This window comes from Alexandromys fortis, unplaced genomic scaffold, assembly GCF_014885135.2.
Source record: "Alexandromys fortis isolate MF-2015 unplaced genomic scaffold, M_Fortis_MF-2015_v1.1 scaffold_149, whole genome shotgun sequence".
NCBI lineage: Eukaryota > Metazoa > Chordata > Mammalia > Rodentia > Cricetidae > Alexandromys > Alexandromys fortis.
The window spans coordinates 2,524,198-2,537,923 of record NW_026068025.1 but is presented as its reverse complement, the minus strand read 5'-3'; the positions used below and the strand labels follow the sequence as shown (position 1 = coordinate 2,537,923).

The window sequence follows — 13,726 nt, the reverse complement described above, 5'->3', positions numbered from 1 at the left end:
TCATTCCTAATAAAAGCCTTTTAAAAACAAAAACTGAGTGAAAAAAAAAATGAAACAAAGGGGGGAGGACATGACTGCTCCTGAAATGTGGAGAATATTTTTATTGTAGCTGTAAGGGAGAAAGCAGGAGGAGGGGCGAGCCCAGACTGAACATGCCGGTACCCAGGTTTCTTTAAGACCTAACAAGAACAAAAACAGGTGCTGTTTGTGGAAGTTTAGGAAGTGTCGTCCTGTTGGAAGAAGTATGGCACAGGGCTGGGCTTTGAGAATGTCAAAGCCTTGTGCCATTGCCATTTCACTCTCAAGAAGTGAGCCCCAGTTTCCTGCTCCAGCTGCCAAGTCTGCCGCTTGCTGTCACCCTTCCCCACCGTGATGGACTCTCCTCCCTCTGGTCTGTAAGCCTAACTAACTCTTCCTTTGTCAATAAGTTGTGATGGACTCTCCTCCCTCTGGTCTGTAAGCCTAACTAACTCTTCCTTTGTCAATAAGTTGTGATGGACTCTCCGCCCTCTGGTTTGTAAGCCTAACTAACTCTTCCTTTGTCAATAAGTTGTGATGGACTCTCTTCCCTCTGGGTCTGTAAGCCTAACTAACTCTTCCTTTGTCGGTAAGTTGCCCTGCTCATGGTACTTTATTATAGCAACAGAGAGGTAACTAATACAGACGCTTAAGGCTCCATATCTGAACACGTAGATACCTGCCCATCCATGTTCACAATGACAGGAAATGACACCAGCCTGGGTGTCCATCAGCTGATGAACGCATCACCGAAGTGTGGTACACAGACACAGCGGAGGTCTATTCAGTTATAAAGGAAAATGAGATTGAGAAATTTGCAGGAAAATGGATGAGACCAGAAAAAAAATATACCGACATAACCCAGACCCAGAGAGATCATCACGCTGTGCCCTCTCACATATGTGGATCCTAGCTTCAACATTTGAGATGTGTGTGTTTCACTTCAAATGTCAGAAAGCGCCGGGCGGTGGTGGCACACACCTTTAATCCCAGCACTCGGGAGGCGGAGGCAGGAGGATCTCTGGGAGTTAGAGGCCAGCCTGGTCTACAAGAGCTAGTTCCAGGACAGGCACCAAAGCTACAGAGAAACCCTGTCTCGAAAAACAAAACAAAACAAAAAAAAACAACAACAACAATACCACACACACACACACACACACACACACACACAAATGTCAGAAAGCCAGGAAGGGCACGTGAGCCTGGGAGGTGAGGGAAGGTGGCCTTAATGGGAGGAGAAGATAGCAGAACACGTGATGTTACAGTAGATGGGGAACACAAGGGGTTAAAGGCTTAAATGGGGACAGTGACATGATGGGTGCAGGCTAACCAAAGCTAAGGGGTACAAAAAAATCCTCATGGAAACTCACTACTTTGTAAACTGATTTTTAAAAAAAGGTTTTTAAATGGATTTACTCTACATGGGGACACTGTTACTCCAAGAAGACATGGGTTATTAAACAAGATCTCAGGGTAAGGTATGTGATATTCCCCAATGTGTTACGGTCAAGGAGGCCTCGGAATCCCCCTCAACCCCCTCAGAACTCCTGCTCCCCCAAACACAGACCATTGCTATACTCTTGTTTGCACACCATGACTAAATGGTGGACTCTGTTGCTGAAGATACCACATATTTTGGTTGCAAGATATAGAGGAATCAACCTAGAGTTGACTAGGACTAACTTCCTGCTGGCTGCCTTTCAAGGAAGGGGTTATACTGGGGAGCTAAGGATACTGGTGGTTTTACCTGTTGCTGGACCCAGTCACGCTGACCTGACAGGTAGGATGTGCCCAGCGATGCGAGAGTGACATGAACATTACGGGGTAACCAGCCACTTTCTTACTGTACTTGAGACTTTCTCACAGTAGAAAATTCATACTTGATACTGTAATCCTGTTCAAAAGCTCAAAGCTAGGGAGGCCATCGGCCCTTAGTAAAAAGGAACCGACCATTGTCATTTGCTAACTGGAAATGTTATCAAACTGCTTTCTAAATATTTATGTTTTGACACAGAGTGTTGCTCCCGCCTCCATCAGAGAGGCTTTCTTTGCAGTGGACCGCAGTTAATGGAGAGATTCGCGGCAGAGCGTAAGTGACTGCGGCGTGCTCAGCCTTAAATGGGACATCTATATCAACTCCTGGCCTCCCCTCCACCCTACAGAATGCCAGGGCTGTAGGATGGGGAGGAGTGCCCTGAGGTGCTGTCTTCCAGTGACTGCTGCACTCACGGGCTCTCAGCACCTGTGGTTATGTGCAAATTTGCACACCATCAGGCCGGGCAATATTCCAGCACAGCCTGGGAAGGGACTCAGGAAGCTCCGCCCCCCACCTGAGCGGCTCTTGGCAAAGGACAGCTGCCGGTGGGGGCGAGTCACTTTTCTCCTGGGGTGTGGTCTCTGGTAGGGTGCGGGGGGGGGGGGGGGGGGGGGGGGGGCGGGGGGGGGGGGGGGGGGGGGGGGGGGGGGGGGGGGGGGGGGGGGGGGGGAGATGAGCTACGTGGACTCAGTGAAGTGTTAAAGAAAAAAAAGAGGACATGGAGGTGAAAAGGGAACTTGTTTGGAAGGGGTGCAGGGAAGAGGTGTGTGTGTGTAGTGGATTCTTTCTATCTATCTATCTATCTATCTATCTATCTACCTACCTACCTATCTATTTTGGTTTTTCAAGACAGGGTTTCTCTGTAACTTTGGAGCCTGTCCTGGAACTTGCTCTGTAGACTGGGCTGGCCTCAAACTCACAGAGATCCACCTGTCTCTGCCTTTCAAGTGCTGGGATTAAAGGTGTGCGACACCACCGCCTAACTATTTTTTTAAGTTTTTTTTTTTTTTTGAGACAGGGTTTAACTATTTTTTTTTTTTTGAGACAGGGTTTCCCTGTGTAGCTCTGACTGTTCTGTAACTCACTTTGTAAACCAGGCTGACCTCAAACTCACAAAGATCCACTTGCCTCTGCCTCCCAAGTGCTAGGGCCACCACCGCCTGGCTTGGTGTGTATTTTATAAAAACATGTATATATACATGAGTCAAAAGCTAAATACAATTTATTTTTATTTTTAGTTTCTTTTTTAAAAAAGGTCTTGGGATGGCTCTTCACAAGTTTGCTGCAGGAAAAAGAAAAAAGCCCCTGGAGGGGAAAGAAAAAAAATTATTTCCCACCCATCAATAGATTTACAGAGCCCCAGATGATAAGGAAGATGGTAAGCTAGCAGGCACCAGTGACACACCCTGGGAGAGGGTGGCAAGATGCACTGGGTCATATGGAACGCAGCGGTACCATGCTGCTCAGCACATAGAGAATGCTCAGTCAAAGTAGGTAATAGGATTGAATGGACCAATAGCTTCTCTGGTCTGCCCCGGTTGCACACGCTCCTGTTTTCTCACACTCCTCCCTCTCCCCACCCTGCCCTGGGCTCTGAAGACCCCAGCTGCTCATATAGGGTCAGTGCTGTCCTGAGCTCCATCAGGAGGCACTTCCTGCTGTGTGCCAGGTGCATCCACGTGGCCTCACGTTCTCCATCTCCCTCCTCCTCCCTGTCCTTATCTTTCCCTTTCGTCTCCATGGAGATTCACCGCCTCGGCTTGCCTGCATCCCAGACTCTGCCAGAGATTCTGAGCTGGGCTGGGTTCATCTCTCCTCTGAAGCCCTGGTACCCGCAGCCCTGTCTCCTCCCCCTGGGGGTGAATCCACCCTCCTTTACAGCCTCTTTTTTTTCTGACCAGCTCATTTATTCTCCAGCGCTGACAGCTAGGAAGAGCCTCGGAGGAGCCCATCCCCCTGCTCCACCCTCCACCTGCTCCGCTAGCCCTCTGGGTGAAAGGCTGTCCTACCGGCAAAAACCTCGGTGGTCGTCCTCTCTCAACATCGGACCCTCTGCCATTCCAGCCTCCCATGCCGAGGCCCGCTCTGTCAGTCACTGCTTTTTGTCATCGGCTCGGCAAACGGGCAAGTCTTGAAGCCCTAAGACCTGGAAAGGAGAGTTGGGGGGTGGGAAGAAGCCACCGGGGAGGGGGAAGGGTGGCTGGGTGGAAGGACCCTGGAAACCCGGCAGGAAGACAGGGTCTGGGTTCTGCTCTAAATGTGTCCCCTCCCCCCTCCTAGGAGAGCAAACGAAGCTTCATGGGAAACAGCAGCAACAGTTGGTGAGCCACGGGGCCTTCTGGTCTGGGATTGGTGCAGTGGGTCTGGCAGGTCAGCTGGCGAAGCTGGTCCAGGAGCACGGATCTCTGCAGTCCAGGCAGACTCCTTTGCTGAGCTCTCAGCAGGGCTCTTCCCCGGGGAAGAAGTGCAAGGCTGAATGGGCCAGGCTGTGCAGGGAGGGACCAGGACAAGCAGGTGGGTGCTACAGATGCTCAGCTCGGAGAGCACAAGGAATCCTCTGAGAACCTGACCATCTGTTCAGCTGCAGAATGGCTGCCTGGGTGCCAGAAGCTACCGCCCTTTCCTGACTATCCTAGCAGCTGGGGTTATAGTCTGTTCCCCCTTGAGGAAGACCCGCAGCAAGAAGGCTGGTGTTCCATGGGTTTCCTGAGTGCTGACCCTGGGCACCTTGTCGATGAGGTAGTCATCACGAATGACTGCCTCCAACCCCAGCCAGGGCGCTTACTCCCAGTCTCTTCTTTGGACCTCGCCCATGGTTGCATGGCTGGCATGGGCAGATCCAGGATTCCCTGAGGGTTGCTCTTGGGGCACTCTCCCCTCTGTTCTGTTGTTCTCAGTTAGGATGGCCAGGACCTGGGAAACAAGAAAGTGAGGAATGGGTGGAGCTCATCCTCCTGGTGTCCCTAGGAAGCTGAGGTGGCACAGAAGGACCTTCATCCCTAAGGTGTCAGCCCTCCAAGCCCTGCACCCAACTGGCATCCAACTTTCAGATGATGCTATACCCTCCAGGTCCCATGCATCATTCCCTAAGCTGGAGCTGGGCCTGGGACACCGTCCCTCCCCACCCCGGGAGCCGCCCACCTGCTCCATCTGTCTGGAAAGGCTTCGAGAGCCCATCTCACTGGACTGTGGCCATGACTTCTGCATCCGGTGCTTCAGCACACATCGCATCCCAGGCTGTGAACCTCCATGCTGCCCTGAGTGCCGGAAAATCTGCAAGCAGAAGAAGGGCCTCCGCAGTCTAGGGGAGAGGATGAAGCTCCTGCCACAGCGGCCGCTGCCCCCTGCACTGCAGGTGAGGGACTTGATCTCTGCACTCAGAGATCTCCGATTAGGCCCAAGGTGGGGGATTAGCTTTGACCCTATTCTAAACTGTCAGGAAGGGGCACAGAGTTCCAGGCTGGACACTCTCCCAACTTGGGGTCGGTCTCATTTGGGATGCTCAGGGGACCCTTCTCTGTCCCACCCAGGAGACCTGTGCCGTGAGGGCAGAGCGGCTGCTATTGGTGCGTATCAATGCCTCTGGAGGCCTCATCCTCAGAATGGGGGCCATAAACCGCTGCCTGAAGCATCCATTGGCCAGAGACACACCTGTCTGTTTGCTTGCTGTACTGGGAGAGCAGCACTCAGGAAAGTCCTTCCTCCTGGACCACTTGCTCAGAGGTTTACCAAACCTGGTGAGGGCAGGGCTGGCAGGAAAATGCAGGGAGGCAAAGCAGAGCTCCAGGCAGGCTCTGGGAGGGAAACATCTCTCGGGATGCAGACTGGACCACCTGATACCTTCTCCATCTTCAGGAATCTGGTGACAATGGCAGGCCCAGGACAGAGGGGTCTCTGCCTGGGATCAGATGGGGTGCCAATGGCCTTACTAGGGGCATCTGGATGTGGAGTCACCCCTTCCTGCTGGGAAAAGAAGGGAAGAAGGTAAGGGAGAGATGCAGAGGGAAGTTAGCCTGAATCCAGAAGGGAAATTGACTGGAGGGTACCGGATGGAGGTATGGAGGAGAGAGAGAAGGAAGCGAGGAATGAGAAGGACATCTCCGGGGTAAGGGCAAAGAAAGGGCTGATCAGAGAGCAAGGCAGGCCTAACCCTCGCTCTGTGTCGATAGGTGGCTGTGTTCTTAGTGGACACCGGAGATGTCATGAGCCCGGAACTGAGCAGGGAGACAAGGATCAAGCTCTGTGCTCTCACCATGATGCTCAGCTCCTACCAGGTGAGAGAGGTGCTTGGGTGGGGTGGCCACCCTGTTTCCTCAGAACTGAGAACGTGGCAGATTTGGGTGTCTGGGGTTCCTGAAGGTTCTGGAAGGTCCTTCTGGAAGGAGGATGTTCTTAGTGAAGGTGGGCAGGTGGGTTGTTCTAATGGTGGGATGATGGGCCTCAAGGACAGCTGGTGGCCCACAGGACCACAAAACTCTCCAAGGCTGCTGGAAGATGGCTCGTAGCTAGGCTGAAAGGTTCGTGCCAGACTAGGCTTGTGTTCTGGGATAAAGGCCGCTCAGGAGTAGCTCATCCTACTTCTGCAAATCTTCTTGCATTTTCCTTCTTTCCTCCATTCCAGATCCTGAACACCTCCCAGGAGCTGAAGGACACAGACCTGGGCTATCTAGAGGTGAGGAAGTTTCTGGACAGACCTGGGCTATCTAGGGGTGGGGCAGTTTTTGGACAGACCTGGGCTATCTAGAGGTGAGGCTGTTTCTGGACAGACCTGGGCTATCTAGAGGTGAGGCCATTTCTGGACAGACCTGGGCTATCTAGAGGTGAGGCAGTTTCTGGTATTGAAGCCACCACCTCCACACACCCCAAGCACAAGGTCAGGAGGGCTGGACCAAAGGGAACTAACTCAAGCCTTCCCATTCTGGCTTAGAACTGTATGACACTTGAACTGGCTTATGACAGACAGTTGAGCATGAGGTGCCTGGTTTGGGGAAGAGGCAAGAGAACCTTCAAGCTTGAAGCAGGAAACTTGGCTCCTCTAGTGGTCCAGGGTGACTAGAGAGAAGGCTTAGGGGACAGACTGTAGCTCTTGGAGTAGCTCAACCCCCAAACTCTTTGTACCCATCCCCAGATGTTCGTTCACGTGGCTGAGGTGATGGGCAAGCATTATGGGATGGTGCCAATCCAGGTGAGACACCTGTTTCTAGACTTGTAGGTCCAGGGACTGCCAATCCCAGCTGCTGGTGCTGGGACCCTTTCTCTTCCAGCATCTGGACCTCTTAGTTCATGACTCTTCCCATCACAATAAGTCAGGGCAGGGACACATGGGTGACATACTCCAGGTAAGCAGTACAGAGGGAAGAGGCCGATGCCAGGGCAGCAGGTGAGGGAGGCTGGGGGGGTGTCCCAGAAGTGTGCTTACAGGCGGAGTCTGCTCCCTTGGCTCAGACTTCTCCACAATCCATCTCTCAGAAGCTGTCCAGTAAATACCCCAAGGTCCAGGAGCTTCTCCTAGGGAAACGGGCCCGCTGTTACCTCTTGCCTGCTCCTGAGAGGCAGTGGTCAAGCAAAGGTCAAGCAAGCCCAAGAGGCAGTAAGTGTTCCAGGGGTGGAGACCTCTCTGGCATTGCCTCCAAAGTTTGGCCCAGTCTTTCCCTGGCCCAGGCTCTTCAGTCTGAGGAATCTCTTTTTTCAGACACAGAAGATGACTTCTCTCACTTCTTCCGGGCCTACATCTCGGATGTGCTGAGCACAGCACCTCAGCATGCTAAGAGCCGCTGCCAGGGGTACTGGAGTGAGGGGCGTGCCATAGCCAGAGGGGACAGACGCCTGCTCACAGGGCAGCAGCTAGCACAGGAGATCAAGGTGTGCAAACTTCCCAGGTAGTCTGGGCTCAGCAGGCAGGCACCTGCCTTCCCTGACCTGGCTGTGATGTCTCTGTAGAACCTCTCAGGTTGGATGGGGAAGACGGGGCCTAGTTTTAGCTCTCCAGACGAGGTAAGGAGCCCCTCCCCTTGGGGAGGGTGGGGTAAGGGAGGATGAATGTTCTGGGAGTGGAGATGAAGAAGCCTGGAGTAGCCCTGGCTGAGGAGGAAAGAGGGAAGCAGCCTGGGTTTTCCCATGGACAGATGGCTGCTCAGCTCCACGACCTGAGGAAAGTGGAAGCTGCCAAGAAGGAGTTTGAGGAGTATGTGAGGCAGCAGGTGAGCCCCAGGGGCGGCAGGGGCGGCTGTGCCAGAGAGGCTGCCTGGGTACCCAGGTGGATCACCGTCTGTCCTTCCCACTGCCACAGGACATAGCCACTAAGCGCATCTTCTCTGCACTCCGAGTCCTGCCCGATACCATGCGGAACCTCCTCTCTACCCAGAAGGACGCCATCTTGGCCCGCCATGGTGTGGCCTTGTTGTGCAAGGAGAGAGAGCAGACCTTGGAGGCCCTGGAAGCTGAGCTGCAGGCAGAGGCCAAGGCCTTCATGGACTCCTACACAATGCGCTTCTGTGGCCACCTGGCCGCAGTGGGGGGCGCTGTAGGTGCCGGGCTCATGGGCCTGGCAGGGGGTGTGGTGGGTGCAGGCATGGCAGCCGCAGCATTGGCTGCTGAAGCTGGAATGGTGGCAGCCGGGGCAGCGGTGGGGGCCACCGGGGCTGCTGTAGTTGGGGGTGGTGTGGGTGCCGGCCTGGCTGCTACCGTGGGCTGCATGGAGAAGGAGGAAGATGAGCGGGTACAAGGAGGGGACCGAGAGCCCCTTCTCCAGGAAGAATAACAGCAAGGAGATGTTGAAGGATGGAGGAGACGAAAGGCAAGAGGAAGGGTGTGGTCACGCCAGGGATTCTGAGGGGACCACATGTAAGCTGGCTCTGTTCAATCCCCTTGTCATTCACTGGCTGAGCTGGGGTTTTAATCTGAGTCCAAGGACCTGGGGAGGCTTTCTGGCCAGGAGGCTGTGTTTGCAGCAGTGTGAGGCCTGTTTCTGGCTGTGGATAATTGGTACTCACTGGAGCCCAGCATCTCCACCTCTCCCGCCCCACTCCAGTTGACTTCCCTGGAGGGCCCTGGCCTGGAAGTTTATCCCAAGATCCAGAGCCCTGTCTTTTTACAGTTGGGACAGGCTCCAACATGACTGATTTTGGAGCTGGGGGCCCTGACAGGGAGGAAGAGGAGGTACCACAGGACAGAGATGGGTATGTCAGACTAAGGTATTACCCCGGAGCAGTGACTTGTTCCCAAAACTGCTCCAGACATGGCCGGCCTCCCTGCTCTTCAGCTGGGCGTCCAGATGTGTGTCCTGAGCCGCCCCGTCCCCCAGTCTCCTGCAGTCCTCCTGGGCCTGTGCCCTGTGCCAAGTCCATTTGGATGGATGGAGGGAGATTAAATGCCAAAGAACCACACCTCCGATTGCAGTCTGTGCTAAAGCAGCCGACCAGGCTCTGCCAATGTCTGGTAAAGGAAAGCGCAGGAAATGAGTTCCGTTCTTAAGCACGGCCCCTCTCCCGGGAACTGTGGGCTCTCTGTGCCGCACTGTAAGACCTCCTAGATGTAGCTCTCCGAACTACAAGCCCCCAAAGAGCCTGGGGCTTGAAAATTTCTAAGGAGACCTCTGGGCTATTGCACTGTAAAGGATGTTGGGTACATGGCCCTTTATTTTATATAAAAATAAAATGTGTGTGTGTGTGTGCGTGTGTGTGCGTGTGTGTGATTGGCAGTTTCTCAGTACATTACTGAAACAAAAATTTGGCCTCTGGAGGAGTCTGGTGTGGGAGGGATGGCAAGGGGTTCCATTATCAGGGCATAGTGGTGGGGCAGGGACACTGAAATTCAAAGCGATCTGAGGAGTATCATGCCCTGGCTTGGTGGCGGCAGGAGGCTTTGGCCAAGGGCCAAGTACACAGCCACCTTTGCAGGCTTGTTCACAAGGGCTTTGAGTCTGATCCTTTTGTTGGTCCCCAGAGAAGCAGATTCTGCTGCTCTATCAATGGGGAGCCGGCATCTGTTTCAGCAGAAGACAAAAAGGAGGCTTGACAGGGAGACCTCGGCCAGACTGGTAAAAGGAGAAGCCAGGCTCCATTGTGCAGGGCTGGCCAGTGGGTGACACTGGATTCTCCCCCCAGTTGCACCTCCAATCTCGGAATTGCAGCACGCTCCATCTAAACCCCACATTTCACAGATGCAAACCCAAAACAGAGTCTCAAGTAAGACTGCCCAGCTGCCCAGTGGAGAAGCAGGAACCTGATATCCAGGCTGGCGTTAATACACAGACAGTGGAAGATGTGCTGTTCACGGCTCTGCTGAAATCAAGATGTTCCTTTTTTTTTTTTCTGGATGCTTCTACCGCCGTGTCCAGCTCAGAGAAATTTTGAGGGGCAGCAGAGGACATGGTCTAGGACTGATAGACAAAATATACAACGTAGACAAATTGCAGAGCTGGGAAGGAGGGTGGGTGGGGTAAGGGCAAATGAGGGTGCCCCATTTTGGAAACTGGGCCTTCCATGGGGGCAGGGTCTAGACAGTGTGTGGTGTTTGTGGAGAAAGGCTTTCTGGGAGCATCACAGGGTCCGTCCGTCCACTGTCATCTGGTAGGCACATGAGCTACAAAGCCTTCCAGAGACTGGGGCTGGCCAGCTCAGGACACAAGGGCCTCTGAGGACTGAGAGGGTGGTGCTGTGTAGTTAGGATCCCCTCCCACAGGAACTTGGAGGAAACTCCAAGGTCAACCTCTTTGTACTCACTGAGCAGATGGGAGACGTTGGCTCAGCTAGAGAAGCTTCTGCAGGAAAATGAATATTCCACGATATTTATCGTGTGCCTTCTATCTTTCAAAGCATTCCCAAGCATTTCCCCCTAGAAGACCATCAGTATGAACAACATACATTTGTATAGAGGTGGACACAGAAACCCAGAGAAGTGATGTGTCTCCGTATCAGTTAAAACAACTAGTGACAGACAAACCAGGACTGGAACCCAAGATCTCTGATGTCAGATCCCTTATTCTGCAGAGACTTCACCCTCACAAGTCGCTTCAGACAGCCAGACGACCTTACGATCCTGCCCCCAGTGAGGTGGCTTCTGGTGTGTGGTTCCATTTTCATTCCTATTGTAAAATACCCAAAGCCAAGCATGTTATCAAGAGAAGTTTGTTTAGCTCGCGGTTTTGGAGATCCAAGGGTATGAGCCGGTATTAGCTTGACTCTGGTGAGAATCTCGTGGTGCTTGGCATAGCATGGGAAGAGTGTGTGTAAGGAATCCTCATGCGCCAAGACAGGAAGCCCCTCACCCCAGAGAGGGAGGGTATTCATAAGAACTACACTAACTCCCACTGAGGGTTGGATCTCTAGTGACCTGACCTAGGCTCCATTCCATAAAGGTCTGATGAGGAACAACTGTCCCATTTATGCGTCCTGAGATACCTCTAAGCAACACCATAAACTAGTACTGGGCTTTCAGTATTGGTCCTGGGATTCACCAGCCTGTAACCCAGGGCCCCAAGATTCCCTTGTCACAGGTCTCTGAGTTAGAGATGGCTGTCATGCCTTGCAGCCCCTTAATTCTGAATTCCCCTAGTGTTGAAGATGGCGGGTTCACAAGAAGCAAGGGGCCAAGCGTCCTGAAGCCCCTCGCCACGTGCAGCAGCCCCATCCCACTGACCTGCAGGAAGCCATACCAGGAGCCAGAATAAACTTTGACTGTATTGAGCGGATGAGACACGGAGCTGATCTGTTGCTGTGGTGTTGTTTTCCTAACTGATGAACAGACCTGTGCTCTTTGAAATGGGCTGTGGCTGTAGGAAACGCTGACCAGCACCGGTTGGTGGTGAGTAATAAGGAAACGCAGCTGGGCTCGAGTCGTGATGAACCGTTTGCCAACTGCCCACCTATAAACACTTGGAATCCGGAACTTGTATGTTTGAGGAAGTTTCTAAAAAAATGAAGTTCTCTTGCCAATCCAGAATATTCTCTCTACCAATATTCTCTCCACGCATTTGATACACAGGACTGACCCTGTGTAATCTGGTAAAAACGTTACAGAGACAAAAAGAAATCCCAGCCGTGTTGTGCTTTTGTTTGTGTGGCCAGGACATGAACAGACCAGCTGAGAGGGAAAGACTGGCTTTGCTTACGGTTGGTTTGAGAGGGCCGGGTTCATTGTCACTTGGTCCTGTGTGTTGGGCAGAGAGTCCATGGTGACAGGAGCCCGGCGTGCACAAAGCTGTTTGCTTCATGGCCAACCAAACCAAGGAAAGAAGATACTGTTTATAGCTGGCTTTTTCTTTCCCCACTTTATTATATCTGGAACCTTAGCCCATGGGATGGTCCATCCACATTTAGAGTGAGTCTTTCTCCCTCACTTAATAATCCTGACTGGCTTGCCAAGAAGTAGGAAGGGACTATGGCTGCTCCTTGGCTTCTCTGTTCTTTTAGGTTTTATTCTGATTTTTGACTTCTGGCTTTTATTGGTAAGATTAATTAGATTTGTGCTTCATCTGGCATTCCACATTGGGTGCCATATGAAGACAGAGCTTTCCTAGTCTGGAAGCTGCTTCCAAAGTGTCACACAGAGGTTTGTATTAATTGTAAATGCTCGGCTTATAGCTCAACTAGCTAACTCTTACACTTAAATTAACCCATAATTTATATCTATGTTTAGTCATGTACTTGGTACATTTTCTCAGTACAGCATTCTCATCTTGCTTCTCTGCATTTGCCTGTGACTGTCTGGCTCCACCCTTCTCCTTCCCGTCATCCATAGTGTTGGGTGCCCTGCCTATACTTCCTGCCTGGCTACTGGCCAATCAGCATTTTATTAAACCAATTTGAATGACAAACCTTTACAGTGTACAAGGGGATTGTCCCACAGCACTGAAAGGCCTTTCCAGACACATTCGGAGATGTGCTTTATGTCTTCCGGCTGACTCTAAACTAGCTGAGTTGATGAAGATGGTTAGCCATCATACCCTCATCTCTACGGCCAGGCAGATGCAGCCTACAGCTGGGGCATGTTCATGGATGAGGCATGAGGACCTTGCAGCGTCATTCGCCATGTGCGCTTTCACAGCTTCCCCAAGTTTACCTGATAAGCAGCTGCCAGAGCACCCAGCTGAATGCCCTGGTGACAGGGTGATGGGATGCTGGAATCACATGGCTCCAGGACCTGCAGAAAGACCGTCCTGGGTAAGCGGTTTATTTCACCTTTCAAATGAGTCATTCAGTTGTCAGAGCTTTGCGACTCTGTGTGACGAACTATATGGTTCAACTTGCCTTTGTTTCTAAACCCACGCTTGGCTGTCCCTAACAAGGACTGTACCTAGCAAGTCTTACATACCATATCTGTCCTGGGCATGCTGTAGGGACTTGTCAGGGTGAGTACAGGCTTCTGGGGCCCAAGGCTGGCAGGAAAACAAAGCAGTGTTGGAAAGTAGCTTACTGACTTTTAGTAAAGTGTGGGTCTTAAAGTAATTGAAATCACTTATTCAAGCTAGACAGGTCAGAGTTTGGGCCAATTTTCCCCAAGGCCCACGTGTTAAAGGTTTGTTTCTTGTCTCACGGTATTATCGATAGGACTTTAAGGCACGGGACCCAAAGGGAGGAAGTTAGGTCATTGAGATGTGCCATTGAAGGGGATCTTGGGACCCCAGCCCCTTCTCACTTTACTTCCCCGCCACTGTGATGCGAGAAGCTTGCACAGGTGCCTTCATGCACTGCCTCACTGCAGGCCCGTAGGAGTGGGGCTAACCTCGCGCAGAAGCCTCTGAAACTGGGAGCCCAAATGAACCTTTCTTCTTTATAAGTTGATTGTTTCAAGTTGTAATGGTAATGAAAACCAATTAACACCGGCCACCAAAGGCTATCTATGGCAATGACAGTGGGCTTGTTAGAATGGCCCAATATCAGTCTAGAAAAT

The 13,726-nt window shown here is 52.1% G+C and overlaps 1 protein-coding gene and 2 long non-coding RNA genes across 4 annotated transcripts; 1 reads left to right on the top strand and 2 right to left on the bottom strand.

The window, feature by feature from the left end:
- The first annotated feature begins 3,730 nt into the window (after positions 1 to 3,730).
- Positions 3,731 to 9,506, top strand: Rnf112 (ring finger protein 112). Of its 2 annotated transcripts, XM_050163687.1 has the most exons (14): positions 3,731 to 3,958; positions 4,115 to 4,155; positions 4,904 to 5,189; positions 5,365 to 5,571; positions 5,690 to 5,818; positions 6,004 to 6,108; positions 6,456 to 6,506; positions 6,963 to 7,019; positions 7,099 to 7,173; positions 7,304 to 7,424; positions 7,527 to 7,696; positions 7,775 to 7,828; positions 7,960 to 8,034; positions 8,124 to 9,506. In XM_050163687.1, the coding sequence occupies exons 1-14, from the start codon at positions 3,905 to 3,907 to the stop codon at positions 8,592 to 8,594; spliced, it is 1,896 nt and encodes a 631-aa protein (XP_050019644.1). In that variant the 5' UTR covers positions 3,731 to 3,904; the 3' UTR covers positions 8,595 to 9,506. The 2 variants fall into 2 exon arrangements, with proteins under 2 accessions (XP_050019644.1, XP_050019645.1); XM_050163688.1 differs by lacking the exon at positions 3,731 to 3,958 and having other exon boundaries at positions 4,117 to 4,348.
- Positions 4,355 to 5,626, bottom strand: LOC126514652 (uncharacterized). The gene is made up of 3 exons (XR_007595638.1): positions 5,486 to 5,626; positions 4,976 to 5,107; positions 4,355 to 4,747 (listed from the first exon to the last, which is right to left on the bottom strand). It is a non-coding gene; the product is annotated as an uncharacterized lncRNA (long non-coding RNA).
- LOC126514651 (uncharacterized) lies at positions 9,137 to 13,458 on the bottom strand. The gene is made up of 3 exons (XR_007595637.1): positions 11,474 to 13,458; positions 10,058 to 10,919; positions 9,137 to 9,268 (listed from the first exon to the last, which is right to left on the bottom strand). It is a non-coding gene; the product is annotated as an uncharacterized lncRNA (long non-coding RNA).
- Positions 13,459 to 13,726: the final 268 nt, after the last annotated feature.

Coding starts and splice junctions, on each gene's coding strand:
- Rnf112 (XM_050163687.1), top strand. CDS start 3,905: ATGCCGAGGCCCGCTCTGTCAGTCACTGCTTTTTGTCATCGGCTCGGC. Junction 7,020..7,098: donor ATGGGATGGTGCCAATCCAG/GTGAGACACCTG, acceptor TTTCTCTTCCAG/CATCTGGACCTCTTAGTTCA. Junction 7,425..7,526: donor TCAAGCAAGCCCAAGAGGCA/GTAAGTGTTCCA, acceptor CTCTTTTTTCAG/ACACAGAAGATGACTTCTCT.